Source organism: Panulirus ornatus, chromosome 9, assembly GCF_036320965.1.
Source record: "Panulirus ornatus isolate Po-2019 chromosome 9, ASM3632096v1, whole genome shotgun sequence".
NCBI lineage: Eukaryota > Metazoa > Arthropoda > Malacostraca > Decapoda > Palinuridae > Panulirus > Panulirus ornatus.
In genome coordinates, this window is record NC_092232.1 from 2,113,893 (window position 1) to 2,134,672 (window position 20,780).

Consider the following 20,780-nt stretch of genomic DNA (forward strand, 5'->3'; position numbering starts at 1 on the left):
CTGGATGTTTTGGCTCTGAGTGAAACGATGCTCAAGGGTAAAGGGGAAGAGTGGTTTGGGAAAATCTTGGGAGTAAAGTCAAGGGTTGGTGAGAGGACAAGAGCAAAGGAAGGAGTAGCACTACTGAAGCAGGAATTGTGGGGGTATGTCATATAGTGCAAGAAAGTAATCTCTAGATTGATATGGGTAAAACTGAAAGTGGATGGAGAGAGATTATTGGAGCCTATGCGCTTGGTCATGAGAAGAAACATCATGAGAAGCAAGTGTTTTGGGAGCAGCTGAGTGAGTGTGTTAGCAGCTTTGATGCACGAGACTGGGTTATAGTGATGGGTGATTTGAACGCAAAGGTGAGTAGTGTGGCAGATGAGGGTATAATTGGTGTTCAGTGTTGTAAATGGAAATGGTGAAGAGCTTGTAGATTTGTGAACTGAAAAAGGACTGGTGATTAGGAATACCTGGTTTAAAAAGAGAGATATACATAAGTATACGTATGTAAGTAAGAGAGATGGGCAGAGAGCGTTATTGGATTACGTTTTAATTGACAGGTACGCGAAAGAGGGACTTTTGGATGTTAATGTGCTGAGAGAGGCAACTGGGGGATATAACTGGTGTCCATGGGGTGTTCAGTGGAAGCGAAGGTGAAGATATGTAGAGGTTTTCAGGAAAGAAGAGAGAATGTTGGGGTGAAGAGAGTAGTGAGAGTAAGTGAGCTTGGAAAGGAGTCTTGTGTGAGGAAGTACCAGGAGAGATGGAGTGCAGAATGGAAAAAGGTGAGACCAAATGACATAAGGGGAGTGGGGTTGGAATGGGATGTATTTAGGGAAGCAGTGATGGCTTGTGCAAAAGATGCCTGTGGCATGAGAAAGGTGGGAGGTGGGAAGATTAGAAAGGGTAGTGAGTGGTGGGATGAAGAAGTAAGATTGTTAGTAAAAGAAAAGAGAGAGGCATTTGGACAACTTTTGCAGGGAAATAGTGCAAATGACTGTGAGATGTATAAAAGAAAGAGGCAAGAGGTCAAGAGAAAGGTACAAGAGGTGAAATTGTGGGCAAATGAGAGTTGGGGTAAGAGAGTATCATTAAATTTGTTTTGGAAGGAGGTAAATAAAGTGCTTAAGACAAGAGAACAAATGGGAACATCGGTGAAGGGGGCAAATGGGGAGGTAATAACAAGTAGTAGTGAAGTGAGAGGGAGATGGAGTGAGTATTTCGAAGGTTTGTTGAATGTGTTTGATGATAAGAATGGCAGATACTGGGTGTTCTGCTTGAGGTGGTGTGCAAAGTGAAGGGGTCATGGAAAATGATTTGGTAAACAGAGAAGAGGTAGTGAAAGCTTTGCGGAAGATGAAAGCCAGTAAGGCGGCAGGTTTGGATGGCATTGCAGTGGAAATTACTAAAAAAAGGGGGTGACTGTGTTGTTGACTGGTTGGTGAGTATATTCAATGTATGTATGGTTCATGGTGAAGTGCCTAAGGATTGGCAGAATGCATGTATAGTGCCTCTGTACTAAGGCAAAGGGTATAAGTTTGTTGAGTATTCCTGGGAAATTATATGGCAGGGTACTGATTGAGAAGATCAAGGAATGTACAGAGCACCAGATTGGGGAGGAGCAGTGTGATTTCAGAAGTGGTGGAGGATGTGTGGGTCAGGTGTTTGCTTTGAAGAATGTATGTGAGAAATACTTAGAAAAGCAGACGGATTTGTATGTAGCATTTATGGATCTGGAGAAGGCATATGATAGAGTTGATAGAGATGCTCTGTGAAGGTATTAAGAGTATATGGTGAGGGAGGTAAGCTGTTAGAAGCAGTGAAAAGTTTTTATCAAGGATGTAAGGCATGTGTAAGAGTAGGAAGAGAGGAAAGTGATTGTCAAGGAGTTGTTAAGGTTATTAGGGAGGTGAATGCAACAGTTTTGGAGAGAGGGGCAAGTATGCAGTCTGTTGTGGATGAGAGGGCTTCGGAAGTGAGTCAGTTGTTGTTCTCTGATGATACAGTGCTGGTGGTTGATTCGGGTGAGAAACTGCCAAAGTTGGAGATTGAGTTTGGTAAAGTGTGTGAAAGAAGAAGGCTGAGAGTAAATGTGAATAAGAGCAAGGTTATTAAGTTCAGTAACTGGAGGAACTGAAGTGTTTTAGATATCTGGGAGTGGATTTGGCAGCAGATGGAACCATGGAAGCAGAAGTGAGTCACAGGGTGGAGGAGGGGGCAAAGGTGCTGGGAGCGTCGAAGAATGTGTGGAAGCCGAGAATGTTATCTTGGAGAGCAAAAATGGGTATGTATGAAGGAATATTGGTTACAACAATGTTATATGGTTGTGAGGCATGGGCAATAGATAGGGTTGTGCAGAGGAGGGTGGATGTGCTGGAAATGAGATGTTTGAGGACACTTGGTAAAGTGTGTGAAAGAAGAAAGCTGAGAGTAAATGTGAATAAAAGCAAGGTTATTAAGTTCAGTAACTGGAGGAACTGAAGTGTTTTAGATATCTGGGAGTGGATTTGGCAGCAGATGGAACCATGGAAGCAGAAGTGAGTCACAGGGTGGAGGAGGGGGCAAAGGTGCTGGGAGTGTCGAAGAATGTGTGGAAGCCGAGAATGTTATCTTGGAGAGCAAAAATGGGTATGTTTGAAGGAATATTGGTTACAACAATGTTATATGGTTGTGAGGCATGGGCAATAGATAGGGTTGTGCAGAGGAGGGTGGATGTGCTGGAAATGAGATGTTTGAGGACAATATGTGGTGTGAGGTGGTTTGATTGAGTAAGTAATGAAAGGGTAAGAGAGATGTGTGCTAATAAAAAGTGCGTGGTTGAGAGAGCAGATGAGGGTGTATTGAAATGGTTTGGTCACTGGAGAGAATGAGTGAGGAAAGATTGACAAAGAGGATATATGTAGGTGGAGGGAACAAGTAATGGGAGACCAAATTGGAGGTGGAAGGATGGAGTGAAAAAGATTTTGAGCGATCAGGGCCTGAACATGCAGGAGGGTGAAAGGCGTGTAAGGAACAGAGTGAACTGGAATGATGTGGCATACCGGGGTTGACATGCTGTCAATGGACTGAACCAGGGCATGTGAAGCGACAGGGGTAAACCATGGAAAATTTTGTGGGGCCTGGATGTGGAAAGGGAGCTGTGGTTTCGGTGCATTACATAAGACAGCTAGAGACTGGGTGTGAACGAATGTGGCCTTTGTTGTCTTTTCCTAGCGCTACCCCACGTGCACGCGGGGGGAGGGGGTGTCATTTCATGTGTGGTAGGGTGGTGGCAGGAATGAGTGAAGGCAGCATGTATGAATATGTACATGTGTATATATGTATATGCTTGTGTATGTATATGTTAGTGTAAATTGAAATGTTTCCTTTGAAGAATGTATGTGAGAAATACTTAGAAAAGCAAATGGATTTGTATGTAGCATTTATGGATCTGGAGAAGGCATATGATAGAGTTGATAGAGATGCTCTGTGGAAGGTATTAAGAATATATGGTGTGGGAGGCAAGTTGTTAGAAGCAGTGAAAAGTTTTTATCGAGGATGTAAGGCATGTGTACGTGTAGGAAGAGAGGAAAGTGATTGGTTCTCAGTGAATGTAGGTTTGCGGCAGGGGTGTGTGATGTCTCCATGGTTGTTTAATTTGTTTATGGATGGGGTTGTTAGGGAGGTAAATGCAAGAGTCTTGGAAAGAGGGGCAAGTATGAAGTCTGTTGGGGATGAGAGAGCTTGGGAAGTGAGTCAGTTGTTGTTCGCTGATGATACAGCGCTGGTGGCGGATTCATGTGAGAAACTGCAGAAGCTGGTGACTGAGTTTGGTAAAGTGTGTGGAAGAAGAAAGTTAAGAGTAAATGTGAATAAGAGCAAGGTTATTAGGTACAGTAGGGTTGAGGGTCAAGTCAATTGGGAGGTGAGTTTGAATGGAGAAAAACTGGAGGAAGTGAAGTGTTTTAGATACCTGGGAGTGGATCTGTCAGCGGATGGAACCATGGAAGCGGAAGTGGATCATAGGGTGGGGGAGGGGGCGAAAATTTTGGGAGCCTTGAAAAATGTGTGGAAGTCGAGAACATTATCCCGGAAAGCAAAAATGGGTATGTTTGAAGGAATAGTGGTTCCAACAATGTTGTATGGTTGCGAGGCGTGGGCTATGGATAGAGGTGTGCGCAGGAGGATGGATGTGCTGGAAATGAGATGTTTGAGGACAATGTGTGGTGTGAGGTGGTTTGATCGAGTAAGTAACGTAAGGGTAAGAGAGATGTGTGGAAATAAAAAGAGCGTGGTTGAGAGAGCAGAAGAGGGTGTTTTGAAATGGTTTGGGCACATGGAGAGAATGAGTGAGGAAAGATTGACCAAGAGGATATATGTGTCGGAGGTGGAGGGAACGAGGAGAAGAGGGAGACCAAATTGGAGGTGGAAAGATGGAGTGAAAAGGATTTTGTGTGATCGGGGCCTGAACATGCAGGAGGGTGAAAGGAGGGCAAGGAATAGAGTGAATTGGAGCGATGTGGTATACAGGGGTTGACGTGCTGTCAGTGGATTGAATCAAGGCATGTGAAGCGTCCGGGGTAAACCATGGAAAGCTGTGTAGGTATGTATATTTGCGTGTGTGGACGTGTGTATGTACATGTGTATGGGGGGGGTTGGGCCATTTCTTTCGTCTGTTTCCTTGCGCTACCTCGCAAACGCGGGAGACAGCAACGAGGTATAAAAAAAAAAAAAAAAAAAATTGAAATGTATAGGTATGTATATGTGCATATGTGGGCATTCATATACATAAATGTGTATGTGGGTGGGTTGGGCCATTCTTTCGTCTGTTTCCTTGCGCTACCTCGCTAACGCGGGAGACAACATTAATGTGAAGATTTGTATGGGTTTTCAGAAAAGAAGAGTGAATGTTGGGGTGAAGAGGGTGGTGAGAGTAAGTGAGCTTGAGAAGGAGACCTGTGTGAGGAAGTACCAGGAGAGACTGAGTACAGAATGGAAAAAGGTGAGAACAATGGAAGTAAGGGGAGTGGGGGAGGAATGGGATGTATTTAGGGAATCAGTGATGGATTGCGCAAAAGATGCTTGTGGCATGAGAAGAGTGGGAGGTGGGTTGATTAGAAAGGGTAGTGAGTGGTGGGATGAAGAAGTAAGAGTATTAGTGAAAGAGAAGAGAGAGGCATTTGGACGATTTTGCAGGGAAAAAATGCAATTGAGTGGGAGATGTATAAAAGAAAGAGACAGGAGGTCAAGAGAAAGGTGCAAGAGGTGAAAAAAAGGGCAAATGAGAGTTGGGGTGAGAGAGTATCATTAAATTTTAGGGAGAATAAAAAGATGTTCTGGAAGGAGGTAAATAAAGTGCGTAAGACAAGGGAGCAAATGGGAACTTCAGTGAAGGGCGCAAATGGGGAGGTGAAAACAAGTAGTGGTGATGTGAGAAGGAGATGGAGTGAGTATTTTGAAGGTTTGTTGAATGTGTTTGATGATAGAGTGGCAGATATAGGGTGTTTTGGTCAAGGTGGTGTGCAAAGTGAGAGGGTTAGGGAAAATGATTTGGTAAACAGAGAAGAGGTAGTAAAAGCTTTGCGGAAGATGAAAGCCGGCAAGGCAGCAGGTTTGGATGGTATTGCAGTGGAATTTATTAAAAAAGGGGGTGACTGTATTGTTGACTGGTTGGTAAGGTTATTTAATGTATGTATGACTCATGGTGAGGTGCCTGAGGATTGGCGGAATGCGTGCATAGTGCCACTGTACAAAGGCAAAGGGGATAAGAGTGAGTGCTCAAATTACAGAGGTAAAAGTTTGTTGAGTATTCCTGGTAAATTATATGGGAGGGTATTGATTGAGAGGGTGAAGGCATGTACAGAGCATCAGACTGGGGAAGAGCAGTGTGGTTTCAGAAGTGGTAGAGGATGTGTGGATCAGGTGTTTGCTTTGAAGAATGTATGTGAGAAATACTTAGAAAAGCAAATGGATTTGTATGTAGCATTTATGGATCTGGAGAAGGCATATGATAGAGTTGATAGAGATGCTCTGTGGAAGGTATTAAGAATATATGGTGTGGGAGGAAAGTTGTTAGAAGCAGTGAAAAGTTTTTATCGAGGATGTAAGGCATGTGTACGTGTAGGAAGAGAGGAAAGTGATTGGTTCTCAGTGAATGTAGGTTTGCGGCAGGGGTGTGTGATGTCTCCATGGTTGTTTAATTTGTTTATGGATGGGGTTGTTAGGGAGGTGAATGCAAGAGTTTTGGAAAGAGGGGCAAGTATGAAGTCTGTTGGGGATGAGAGAGCTTGGGAAGTGAGTCAGTTGTTGTTCGCTGATGATACAGTGCTGGTGGCTGATTCATGTGAGAAACTGCAGAAGCTGGTGACTGAGTTTGGAAAAGTGTGTGGAAGAAGAAAGTTAAGAGTAAATGTGAATAAGAGCAAGGTTACTAGGTACAGTAGGGTTGAGGGTCAAGTCAATTGGGAGGTGAGTTTGAATGGAGAAAAACTGGAGGAAGTAAAGTGTTTTAGATATCTGGGAGTGGATCTGGCAGCGGATGGAACCATGGAAGCGGAAGTGGATCATAGGGTGGGGGAGGGGGCGAAAATCCTGGGGGCCTTGAAGAATGTGTGGAAGTCGAGAACATTATCTCGGAAAGCAAAAATGGGTATGTTTGAAGGAATAGTGGTTCCAACAATGTTGTATGGTTGCGAGGCGTGGGCTATGGATAGAGTTGTGCGCAGGAGGATGGATGTGCTGGAAATGAGATGTTTGAGGACAATGTGTGGTGTGAGGTGGTTTGATCGAGTGAGTAACGCAAGGGTAAGAGAGATGTGTGGAAATAAAAAGAGCGTGGTTGAGAGAGCAGAAGAGGGTGTTTTGAAGTGGTTTGGGCACATGGAGAGGATGAGTGAGGAAAGATTGACCAAGAAGATATATGTGTCGGAGGTGGAGGGAACGAGGAGAAGAGGGAGACCAAATTGGAGGTGGAAAGATGGAGTGAAAAAGATTTTGTGTGATCGGGGCCTGAACATGCAGGAGGGTGAAAGGAGGGCAAGGAATAGAGTGAATTGGAGCGATGTGGTATACCGGGGTTGACGTGCTGTCAGTGGATTGAATCAAGGCATGTGAAGCGTCTGGGGTAAACCATGGAAAGCTGTGTAGGTATGTATATTTGCGTGTGTGGACGTATGTATATACATGTGTATGGGGGGGGGGGGGGTTGGGCCATTTCTTTCGTCTGTTTCCTTGCGCTACCTCGCAAACGCGGGAGACAGCGACAAAGTATAATAAAAAAGAAAAAAAAATAAATAAAAAGTAAATGACTTTCATTAAAAGAAAATATTCTTTCAGACATCAAGAACATAAAAGGTAATCTTTTTATGATGATATACTTTCACTAAAAGAAAATATTCTTTCAGACATTAGGAACATAAAGGTAATTATTTTTCAAATTTGTCACAAGTTGAAGCATAACTCCAGGCATGGGCAGTCTTGATAAATGTTACTCTCCCTAAACCTCGTAGCTTTGGAGCTCTGTACTTTCTCATTCTTTCCCAACAACTATGACTTGACACATCTTAAAAGACAGGTAAATACTTTTATGTGTCTCTTTTTCTCTTTCATAAACCTCTCCATGTTTCAAATAAGGTCTGTGCTTGATGTGGACTTTTGTCCTTGACTAGAGCCCTCCAACATAAAAAAAGTCTCCTTTTTACAAATAACACCTGACAATATTTAACTTCCATAATTCATTCTTCGTAACTCTATATTTTTCAGCAGTAAGTGCTTTGGTTTAGCCCTGCTTTAGGCAAAATGGTAAGGGCAATAGACAGATGTAGTCAATAGGGACATTAGACAGGAGCTTTAAGAAAAAAATATTCAGTAGAAGGATTAGCTGGAACATTAGGTAAAAGTAGCGGGTTATAACATTAGAGAGGAACATTAGGTAATCACATTAGTTAGAATTAGTTAGTAGGAATATCATGAAGAAGCCAATGAAAACACTGCACTAGAGACTCTTTTGCTGTGGCCACCCCCTTTAGGGAGTTCTGTCCAAAAAATACAATCTCTCCTTGTCACACATATAACGCTTAACAACACTTAACTCACACAACTCATTCTTTGTACTCTAGATTGTCCTGCAGTGTATGATGAGCACTATGCAATGGCCCTGCCTTTCAGCAAAGTGGCAGGAGCAATAGACAGAATAAGTAAACAGGATCATTAGACAGGAGCATAAGGTAGTAGTAGTAGTAGGTAGGAACATTAGACAAGAGCATCAGTTAGCAGTAGGTAGGAACATTAGGTGGGAGTGCTTGGTGGTAGTAGTAGTAACAGGTTGGAACATTAGGCAGGGGCAATACTGCCAGTGGCCTCTTACGGGTGAGGCACTAAAGGATAAGAAGTGTCCCTGGAATTCATCAGTTATTGAGATTCTTTTGCCACAGCCACCTACTTGAGGAAGTCCCCAAAGGAGATAGCACCAAAGGTATATACAGAACATGCAAAAAATTACTTACCAAATTCTCATCTTAAAGGTTATACTATGAAAACCTTTAAAAATACTTACCAATAAACGCATTGGGTATAGTAATCTTGAGCCACATACGGTCCCTGATCTCTAAACCAGAATCAGGAGCTGCCATAGTTCGGACTATAGTGTCCATTGGTGTATTCACTGTTAGCTTCATTTCTTCATATGGTCCTGAAAGTTACACAAGTTATCAGAGACTATAAAAAGAATTCCATCATAATGTACCAACATAATGCCATAATCTAAGTATAGATAGGGTGTATCTTTCAATCAATCTGATGTACAATAAAAAAAACAGACAGCCATGAACTACTACCAGAAGGATATTTCCACATACAATTTAAGTGAGGATAATCAACTTCTTGTGCTAAGCAAAAATAAGGAGCAGCAAAGACAAATCATAAGTTAAAGTTTCATTTTAACACACTGGACATGAACTGAGGATTTAGTATGAGTGACATGAGAGGTAAAATCTACTGATCCACCCTAAGGAACATGAAATGATGATGATCATAAAATGTTAAATACAGAAAATGTGTCAGTGATATTCATTTCAGATAATAACTGCATGTACAGTTTAAGCAACCCAGCAGCAGGGATTCATTTATTCAACTTCCTCTTTTGACACATTCTTTCAAATTCAGTCATGAACTTATCCACATGTGCAGTATCATCAGCAAACAACTGACTTACTTTTCTGGCCATCTCACCCCTCACAGACTGCATACTTTCCCCTCTCTCCAAAACATTTGCATTTACCTTCCATTCTTTCACACAGATGGTGATGGCATTTTTGAAACAATCCCACCATCTAAGGTTTAAAACTCCACTTGTCTTTACAGCTGGATCACCAGTGATGACCATGCAACTGGCCTTTAAATTCCAACACTGAAATGAAAGCTTTATGAAAGCAATATTCCAGTGATCATTTTTCAAGTCTATACAATTGATTCAGCCATTAAAGATATGCCTTTGAAAAGCAAAATGTAACCAGATCTCAGGAAGCTCACATTTTAATACTGCTGTGTGGGCATTAGTCACTGCCAAGCCAACAGAAAGAACAGATACTAGATGAGTCTTGAAGTCACAGTAAACCTGCAGTGAACATGACTAAGCCAAAATTTCAGCAGTGAAGCAGTGAACAAGGTTTCTTATCAGGCTGACATATCATGAAACATGTGCATGGGTGGGTCCTGCCCTCTGTCATGCAAGTGCAGCATCACTTACGACAATATTCTTTCCTCTAGTACATCAGTCCATCATATCAGAGGACTTCTATCATGAAGAAACAATTACATGAAAAATCTGAGTTGAAAATCTCATAAATGCCAAAAATGTGCAAGATATGTACACATACAGAAAGACTGGACACATTCTAGAACTAGGACAAATAAAGCAACAAATAATGCTTGAAAAAAAGTCGGACTTACTATTTGTTTCCCGGTGAAAAAAAGATTGAACACATTCACAAGAACAAGGAAAACATAAAAAGAAGATAAACTGATGAGCTTACTTTCCGATTCAGGGATACTGGAAGTGATGGAGGAGCTTGTAGAGGTGAGGGTGCTGACTGATGGTGGGCGACCAGGAAACTCACCTGTCAAAAGCAACATTATAGCTTACTTTTACTGCAACACACTTCTTATTACATTCATGCTGTGGGGGTTAACAACCATCTCAATCAAATGCAAACTCAGCAAACAGAAAAAGAATTATAATTCACTCACTGATTCACAGATGTATTCTATACATCTTTATTACTCAGCAAACACAAGAAACTGACAACATGCTGCAAGTACCAAATTACATACTGGCTGTAGTTTGAAGATTTTAACCTAAAAGGTAAAAATAAACACTCAAATAGACTGTAACATACTTCATAATGATGAATGTTTACAAAAAGAAAACATGACAAATCCATCTATACTGCACATGATGCTTCCCTTCCCTTAACTGTAAGTGACTTTCCCAAATCATACAAGAAATGTGTTGGTTATGACCATCTCTAACCCTATGTGCTATTAACCAAACAAAAGATCATACTTCAGCCAGCTATTTTATTAAGTGACCCAAGTACACAACTGCTTGCATTTAACAAAACTTGTTTAAATCAAAAAATGCAAAAACAACATTTCTACCAATAACTTTTTAACCTCACTCAACTTGCTTCATTACATTTCAAAACACTACAAATCAACCACATTAGAACATAAACATGTCAGACACCGATGTGTCCCATACTCTAACTTGGTAATTACCCACAATAAACACAAAAAAGCTGCTTCCTAAAATTTGGGGGTCTTGCATATATCAGTCAATTTTTCTTAGAAGCAGCTGTTCTGTACTGCATTCACTCAAACATAAGCTACCCTTTATTCTAAGCAGCAGGGTGAGCTTTGGGCATATTTCATGCAAAAAAATAGACTTGGACCTGTATTCTAAAACATCCCAAAGTTGAGCAACCACTTTGAAAGCAGGCGGAGAGCATTTGAGTGCTAACGTGCCGTGTTTGCTTACAATAAATCAGGATGCATGAATAGGTGAATCCAATGCAAATTCCTCTGCGTTTGCACTCATTTTTTTCATACTTGATCATCGTTTCCCATGTCAGCACCAGGAAAATAAGATGAAAGGCCTGCATGTGCCCACATCCATTCCCTAGCCGCCATGTGTAATGCATTAAAACTGCAGCCCATATCCACAAGCAGGGTCCATAGACCTTTCCATGGTTCCCCTATCCACTGCACATCCCTGGTTCAGTTCATCGACAGCACATCCACCCCTGTATACTGAATCATTCCAATTCACACTATGCTATGCATGACTTTCACCCTCCTGTATGTTCCGGCCCCAACCACTTAAATTATTTTTCACTTCATCCATCAACTCCAATTTGGCCTCCCCTTTCTCCCTATTCCCTCCAACACATATATCATCTTTGTCAAACTCTCCTCACTCATTCTCTCCCTATGTCCAAAACATTTCAGCACACCCTCTTCAGCTCTTTCAACCATGCTCTTTTTATTACAATATCTCTCTTACCCTTTTATTACTTACTCGATCAAACCACCCAACATTACATACTGTCCTCAAATATCAAATTTCCAATAGATCCACCCTCCTCTGCACATTCTTATCTATATCCTATGCCTCACAGCCATACAATATTGTTGGGAGTACCACAATTTCAAACATTCACATTTTTGCCCTCCCAGATAACAACCTCCTCTGCCCCCTCAACCACCTTATGACTCGCTTACTATTCCATAGTTCTATAAGCTGTCAAGTCCACTCCTGGGTATCTACCAAACTTCATTTCCTTCAAATTTTCTCCACTCAAACTCACACCCTACCTAACCACCCCCTCTACCCAACAAAACTTAATAGCCTAGATATCATTTACATTTACTCTCAATTCTTCCTTTCACACACTCTTCCTAACTAATTCATAAACTTCTGCAGTTTCTCACTCAAATCTGCCATCAGTGTTGTGTCTTCAGCAAAAAACAAATGACTCTCTTCCCAGGCCTCTCATCCACTACAGACTGCATACTCACCCCTTCTCTCCAATATTCTTGCATTTACCTCCCTCACCAACCTGTCCATAAACAAATTAAACAGCCATGATGACCTCACATACCCCTGCTATAGACCAATTTTCATCTGGAACCACTCTCTCTCCTGTCTTCCAGCATGTACACATTCCTCATGGTATCTGCATCAACTGTATCAAATGCTTGCTACAGATCCAAAAATGCAACATACAAATGATACTCTGTACATGTCATCACCCTCTAAGTCACTACTTTCCCATACCACTTAACAGGTACACTCAACAAATTTATACCACTGTGATTCAATCAGTCACCTTTATCACTCTTACCTTAATCCAATAGGACTATACATGCATTCAGCTAATCCTCAGGCACCTTATGATACATACATACGCTGAAAATCCTAACAACAATCAACGAAAGTCAACAACTTTCATTAGAAATTCAACAGCAATGCCTTGCCATATTTCATCTTAAACAAGGCTTTCACCACATCTTTTCTCTTCACCAAACTACTTCCCATGACTCTCTCATTTCATATACCACCTGACATCTTATTCTCACTTTAGTTTATTGATGCTCAATCACCCCAACTCTCATTTGCCCTCTTTTTCAACCACTGCACCCTCCTCTTGACTTCCTGTTGCTTTCTTTTATCCATCTCCCAATTGTTTGCATTCCTTCCCTTTCCTTTAAGTACAGCCCATCTACCTCTCTTTTTCTTTTTCATGAGAAACTTCACTTCATTCCACCACTCACCATCCTTGCTAACCTGCCCATCTCCCACCTTATGCACGCCACATGCGTCTCTCATATATGCCAGCACTAGTTCCCTAAATAGCTCCCATTCTTTGTCAACTCCCCTAGTTTCATTCACTCTCACCATTTGCCATTCTACACTCAATTCTTCCTGGTATTTCTCGGCACAAGTCTCTTCTCCAAGCTCACTCACTCTCCCCACTCTCTTCCCACCCATAACATTTCCTACTTTCCAAAAGCCTCAACAAATCTTCATCCTACCTTCTGCAAGGTAATGATCAGGCATCCAACCAGGTGCCCATATCAGCACATTCCCTCCAAATCTCTTTGTTGCACAACTACAAAATTTGCATTCATTTTTTATCATACATAATCGGTTTCCTATGCCAACGAGGTAATGCAAGGAAACAGACAAAGAATGGCCCATCCACTCATATACACATATATGTACATAAATGCCCATACATACACATTTACATACATATACATATCAACATATAAATACACAGCCATATACATATAAACGCATGTACATATTCATACTTGCTTGCCTTCATCCATTCCTGGTGCTACCCTGCCCCACAGGAAACAGCATCACTACTCCCTGTTTCAGCAAGGTAGTGCAAGGAAAAGACAAAAAAAAAAGGCCACATTTGTTCACACTCAGTCTCTAGCTGTCATATGTAATGCACCAAAACCACAGCTTCCTATCCACACCAAGGCCCAACAGACCTTTCCATGGTTTACCCCAGACACTTCACATGCCCTTGTTCAGTCCATTGACAGCACATCAACCCTGGTATACCACATCGTTCCAATTCACTCTATTCCTTGCATGCCTTTCACCCTCCGGTATGTTCAGGCCCGGACTGCTCAAACTCTTTTTCACTCCATCCTTCCACCTCCATCTTGGTCTCCTGCTTTTCCTTGTTCCCTTCACCTCTGAAACATATATCCTCTCTGTCCATCTTTCCTCACTCATTCTCTCCATATGTCCAAATCATTTCAACACACCCTTTTCTGCTCTCTCAACCACACTCTTTATATTTCCACACTTCTCTCTTACCCTTTCATTACTTAATCACGTAATCCAAAAATGCCCAATCACCAGGTATTCCCAATCATTAGTCCTTTTTCTGCATGCAACTGCACAAGCTGTTCAACATTTCCATTCATATCACAGAATACTCAATGCTCATAACCATACCCTCAACTGCCATATTACTCATCTTTGCATTTAGATCAACTATCTTTAATTCCTGGTCTCTTTCATCAAAATTACTGACAGACTAACTCAGTTGCTCCCAAAGCTATTGCTTTTCATGATCTTTCTTCTTCTGACTGTTTTTTTTTTTTTTTTTTTTTTTTTTTTTTTATACTTTGTCGCTGTCTCCCGCGTTTGCGAGGTAGCGCAAGGAAACAGACGAAAGAAATGGCCAAACCCCCCCATACACATGTATATACATACGTCCACACACGCAAATATACATACCTACACAGCTTTCCATGGTTTACCCCAGACGCTTCACATGCCTTGATTCAATCCACTGACAGCACGTCAACCCCGGTATACCACATCGCTCCAATTCACTCTATTCCTTGCCCTCCTTTCACCCTCCTGCATGTTCAGGCCCCGATCACACAAAATCTTTTTCACTCCATCTTTCCACCTCCAATTTGGTCTCCCTCTTCTCCTTGCTCCCTCCACCTCCGACACATATATCCTCTTGGTCAATCTTTCCTCACTCATCCTCTCCATGTGCCCAAACCACTTCAAAACACCCTCTTCTGCTCTCTCAACCACGCTCTTTTTATTTCCACACATCTCTCTTACCCTTACGTTACTCACTCGATCAAACCACCTCACACCACACATTGTCCTCAAACATCTCATTTCCAGCACATCCATCCTCCTGCGCACAACTCTATCCATAGCCCATGCCTCGCAACCATACAACATTGTTGGAACCACTATTCCTTCAAACATACCCATTTTTGCTTTCCGAGATAATGTTCTCGACTTCCACACATTCTTCAAGGCCCCCAGAATTTTCGCCCCCTCCCCCACCCTATGATCCACTTCCGCTTCCATGGTTCCATCCGCTGCCAGATCCACTCCCAGATATCTAAAACACTTCACTTCCTCCAGTTTTTCTCCATTCAAACTCACCTGGCTAAGTGTATAAGCATTAATAATCACCTACCTCTCACAATTCACTTGCATTTTTTCCTCATCAATTTGAAGCTCAATTCCTTACACTCTTTCACACACTCTGATAACTCCTGCCTCAGGAGTAGTGTTACCCCTTCCTTAACTCTTACCCTCCCATTAACCCCTAACTTTACTCCTAAGGCATTTTCAAATTTTAAAACCATTCTTCCCATTTACCCTTAAGCTTTGTTTCACTTTAGAGACAAAACATACAGGTTTTTTTCCTCAAACATAATCCCTATTTTTTTTTCCTTTCTTCTCATCTTGATTACATCCACATACATTTAGACATCCCACCCTGGGCCTTCAAGGAGGATGAGTACTCCCCATCAGGCTCCTTCATCTATTCCATTTTTTAGAAATTAAAAATACAAGAAGGAACAGTTTCCAGTTCAGCCCCCCAATCCCACCCCCTTTAGTTGCCATCTATGACATACCCCTACCCTAGTTTGCACTCATATGTAACCCTAAAATCTTAAGTTGAACAATTTGATGCATGTTTACAACAGAAATTACCTGTTTATCAATATCTTAATATTTCAGGACATTTTCTCACATACAGTATTACATGCTGTTCTGTATTTATTGAGGAAATCAATGATCTTCATCACACAGGAAAAAAGCACTTTATTGACAGGATTTCATCCACTTTCACAGCACATTAGAAGACCAATTTTACTTTAACAGATAGTTTTTCCATGTTGCTGGCACATTTACAAGATGCTGGACTTCTACAAATTTTAGGGGGGTCAAATTAACATTGGAAAAAAATTGAAAAAAATCCTCAATACTTCACTAAAATCTCAACAGGTGGAGGAAAAGCCATGTTTGTTTACATTAAGTCCAGACACAAAGACAGATGAAGTATGCAAACATTGAAGCCTTTGCACTCATTTACAAGTCAAAAACTTGAGAATTCTAATGTAAGTTTAAAGCAAAAAGTACCTATTCATCATTCTCTTATTGTTTTTAAACATCTTTTCTCACATAATTAGGAGTCAGATGGGTGACTTTCTACAAATGAGATATTACGTAAGTGATAGAAAGCACAGTTTTAGGGAAAAGGAGGCCACTTGTAAAAAAACCTCTTAGATTTCTATGAGAGAATGAGCTCAGTCTCAAACCAAGAGGGAGTCTGGGTCAACTGTTCATACCTAGACTGTAGAGGAGGACAATAAAGGGGCTGGATCACCAAGCAGGTATAAGGGGGAAATTCCTTCAATGGATAGATTATCTCAGTGGAAGAGAGCTAAGGACATATGTCAGAGAGGCCTTCTCCAAATGGGTCGAGGTGACCAGCAGGGTTCTATTCTGAAAAAATTACTTTTCTTGATCTTTTTAAATGACTTGTCTGAAGGTATGGATTCCTACCTCAATATGTCTGCTGGGCATACAAATGTCATGAGGGAAATAATAATCGAGGAATGCACCAACTTACAAAGTTTGTCTGGTACATGGTTGATGTAATTCAACCCATGAAAATGTAAAGTAATGAAGATGAAACAATGTGAAAGAAAACCTTATTATGATTATCATCTAGCAGGAAATAAGATTCAGGATTCTCTGTGTTAAAAAGACTTGGAAGCTAGCATCATCCCAAACCAGATGCCATTCCCAAATTAAGAGATTAGTTATGGAAAACAGTTAAGGAGACCAACTGTCAGCTAGCAAATATTAGAACACGTTCAAGTATATGGATACAAAAATATTTATCAAGCTGTTCACATCCAACATAAGGCTAAAACTAGAACATGATTCTCTAGTGTGGTCATCAAACCTAAAGAACCACAAAGAGCTCATAGAGTAGGTCCTAAATATGGCAACAAAGAAGGTACCATAATGAAGAGAGCAGTGTTATATTGAAAGGTAAGAAGCCTAAAAACTGCCCATCTTGAAAGCGAGAAGAACAAACAGGGACCTGAACACATTTAAATTTCTTTACCAGATTGATGTCACAAACGTGACTCCCCAAAATCTTCCTGGGATGACAACCAGACATTAGTACGATAGGAAGAATATCACCAGTGAATCTCACCTTACAGAAGCCATACTGGCAATCAGAGAGAATACTATGATTTTTGAGGTTTAAGGACATAGGAGATGAGGAGGGGATTTAAAGACTTTGGAAATGACGGATGTCAAAGCAATAGGACAATAGTTAGGTGTCAGAATAGTCACCTTTCTTGAGGATGGGATGTATCAATGCATGCTTACAAGGAGAAAGAAAAAATTTGGTTTTTAAACAGAAAAAGAAAGACTAGCAAGCACAGATGCAAGTTCAGAGAGACACTCTTTCACTACATGGGGATGAAAGACATCAGTACCTTAAACCTTGCTTGTGTCTATAGAAAAAAGCATTTTTGAACAGACTGAAAAGAGATTACTGGAAGGGGTGTAGGGCTAGTAAGAGGAGCATCAGGGGGTGAAGGAATGTTAGAGTCATCTAAAGTGGAGTTAGAGGAGAAAACGGGAATATACCTATACATTTCAATATATACATACATATACATACACAGACATATTCAAACTTGCTGCCTTCATCCCATTCCATGTTGCCAATCCCGCCACACATGAAATGGCACCCCCTCCCCCCTCGCATATGTAAGGAAGTGCTTCGAAAAGACAACGAAGGCCACATTCTTTCACACTCAGTTTCTAGCTGTCATGTGTAATGCACTGAAACCACAGCTCCCTTTCCACATCCAAGCCCCACACAACTTTCCATGATTTACTCCAGACACTTCACATGCCCTGGTTCAATCCATTAACAGCATGGTGACCCTGGTATACCACTTAGTTCCAATTCATTCTATTCTTTGCACGCCTTTCACCCTCCTTTATGTCCAGGGCCCGATCACTCAAAACCTTTTTCTCTCTATCCTTTCACCTCTGATTTGGTCTCCCACTTCTCCTCGTTCCCTCCACCTCTGACACATATATCCTCTTTGTCAATCTTTCCTCACTCATTCCCTCCATGTGACCAAACCATTTCATTACAACCATCTTCTGCTCTCTCAACAACACTCTTTTTATTACCACACACTACAGATTGTCCTCAAACATCTCATTTCCAGCACATCTACCCTCCACCGCATAACCCTATCTATAGCCCATGCCTTGCAATCATATAACATTACTGAAACCACCATTCCTTCAAACATACCCATTTTTGCTCTATGATAATGTTTTCGCCTTCTACACATTCTTCAACGCTCCTAGAACCTTCATCCCCTTCCCCACCCTGTGACTCACTTCAACTTCCATGATTCCATCCACTGCTAAATCCACTCCCAGATATCTAAAACACTTCACTACCTCTAGTTTTTCTCCATTCAAACTTACCTCCCAATCAACTTGTCCCTCAACCCTACTGAACCTAATAACCTTGATCTTATTCACATTTACTCTCAGCTTTCTTTTTTCACACACTTCACCAAACTCAGTCACCAACTTCTGCAGTTTCTCACCCAAATCAGCCACCAGCACTGTATCATCAGCGAACAACAACTGACTCACTTCCCAAGCCCTCTCATCCACAACAGACTGCATACTTGCCCCTCTCTTCAAAACTCTTGCATTAACCTCCCTAACAACCCCATCCATTTACAAATTAAACAGCCATGTAGACGTCACACACCCCCACCACAAACCAACATTCACTGGGAACCACTCACTTTCCTCTCTTCCTACTCGTACACATGCCTTACATCTTCGATAAAAACTTTTCACTACTTCTACCAACTTATCTCCCACACCATATACTCTGAATACCTTCCACAGACCATCTCTATCAACTCTATCAAATGCCTTCTCCAAATCCATAAATGTTACATACAAATCAATCTGTTTTTCTTAGTATTTCTCACACACACTCTTCAAAGCAAACACCTGATCCACACATCCTCTACCACTTCTGAAACCACACTGCTCTTCCCTAATCTGATGCTCTATACATGCTTTCACCCTCTCGATCAATACCCTTGCATACACTTTCCCAGGAATACTCAACAAACTTATACCTCTGTAACTTGAACACTCGCCTTTATCCCATTTGCCTTTGTACAATGGCACTATACAGGCATTCTGCCAATCCTCAGGCACTTCAACATGAACCATACATACAGTGAATATCCTCACCAACCAGTCAACAACACAGTCACCCCCCTTTTTTAATAGATTCCACTGCAATACCATCCAAACCCGCCGCCTTGCCACCTTTCATCTTCCACAAAGCTTTCACTACCTCTTCTCTGTTTACCAAATCATTTTCCCTGACCCTCTCACTTCGCACACCACCTCGACCAAAACACCCTATATCTTATGCTCTATCATCAAACACATTCAACAAACCTCCAAAATACTCACTCCATCTCCTTCTCACTTCATTACTACTTGTTATTACCTCCCCACTTGCCCCCTTCATCGATGTTCCCATTTGTTCTCGTCTTACGCACTTTGTTTACCTCTTTCTAAAACATCTTTTTTTTTCCCTAAAATTTAATGATACTCTCTCACCTCAACTCTCATCTGCGCTCTTTTTCACCTCTTGCACCTTTCTCTTGACCTCTTGCCTTTTTATTTTATACATCTCCCAGTCATTTGCACTATTTCCCTGCGAAAAATTGTCCAAAAGCCTCTCTCTTCTCTTTCATTAACAATCTTACTTCTTCATCCCACCACTCACTTCCCTTTCTAATCTGCCCACCTCCCACCTTTCTCATGCCACAGGCATCTTTTGCACAAGCCATCACTGCTTCCCTAAATACATCCCATTCCTCCCCCACTCCCCTTACGTCAGTTGCTCTCACCTTTTTCCATTCTGCACTCAGTCTCTCCTGATACTTCCTCACACAAGTTTCCTTTCCAAGTTCACTTACTCTCACCACTCTCTTCACCCCAACATTCTCACTCTCACCACTCTCTTCACCCCAACATTCTCTCTTCTTTTCTGAAAGCTACATATCTTCACCTTCGCCTCCACAAGATAATGATCAGACATCCCCCAGTTGCCTTCTCAGCACATTAACATCCAAAAGTCTCTTTTTCACATGCCTGTCAATTTACATGTAATCCAATAACGCTCTCAGGCCATCTCTCCTACTCACATACATATACTTATGTATATCTCTCTTTTTAAACCAGGTATTCCCAATCACCAGTCCTTTTTCAGCACCCAAATCTACAAGCTCTTCACCATTTCCATTTACAACACCGAACACCCCATGTACACCAATCTATATAGTCATTTAAATTTCTCCAGAAATGCTTCATCTCACCCTTACCTCCCACAATCTTTATATTCACAGATACACATTCCCATGCATACTTCAAAATTCTCTTCTTTCCTTGCTCCCACACTATTCTTGATCCATTCCCTCCATGCTCGATAAACATCCTCCCTTCTTCTTGGTGTTAACACAATTGTGTATCCTTTTTGTTATTCTAAAACTACACCATTAAAAAGTGATTATGTTGCAAAGTGTGCTACCACCAGCATAATGCTATGATAGCTGTCAATTTGTGACAGTTTTTGGTCTATTATTTTTTCTACATACATTTGCTCATAAATGACTGTTCATAGTATCATACACACAAAATACAAAATTATTTATTTTTTTATTATACTTTGTCGCTGTCTCCCGCGTTTGCGAGGTAGCGCAAGGAAACAGACGAAAGAAATGGCCCAACCCCCCCCATACACATGTATATACATACGTCCACACACGCAAATATACATACCTACACAGCTTTCCATGGCTTACCCCAGACGCTT

At 41.3% G+C, this 20,780-nt stretch overlaps 1 protein-coding gene across 10 annotated transcripts in view; it reads right to left on the reverse strand.

Moving 5' to 3' along the window:
* dsh (Segment polarity protein dishevelled) overlaps window positions 1–20,780 on the reverse strand; it is a 184,545-nt gene that overhangs the window by 40,913 nt on the left and 122,852 nt on the right. For all 10 annotated transcript variants that reach the window (XM_071664501.1, XM_071664493.1, XM_071664500.1 and 7 more), the window contains 2 exons: window positions 9,996–10,079; window positions 8,519–8,653 (listed from right to left, as the gene is read on the reverse strand). In XM_071664501.1, coding sequence (XP_071520602.1) covers window positions 8,519–8,653; window positions 9,996–10,079 — 219 coding nt within the window. The remainder of the gene's footprint in view (window positions 1–8,518; window positions 8,654–9,995; window positions 10,080–20,780) is intronic.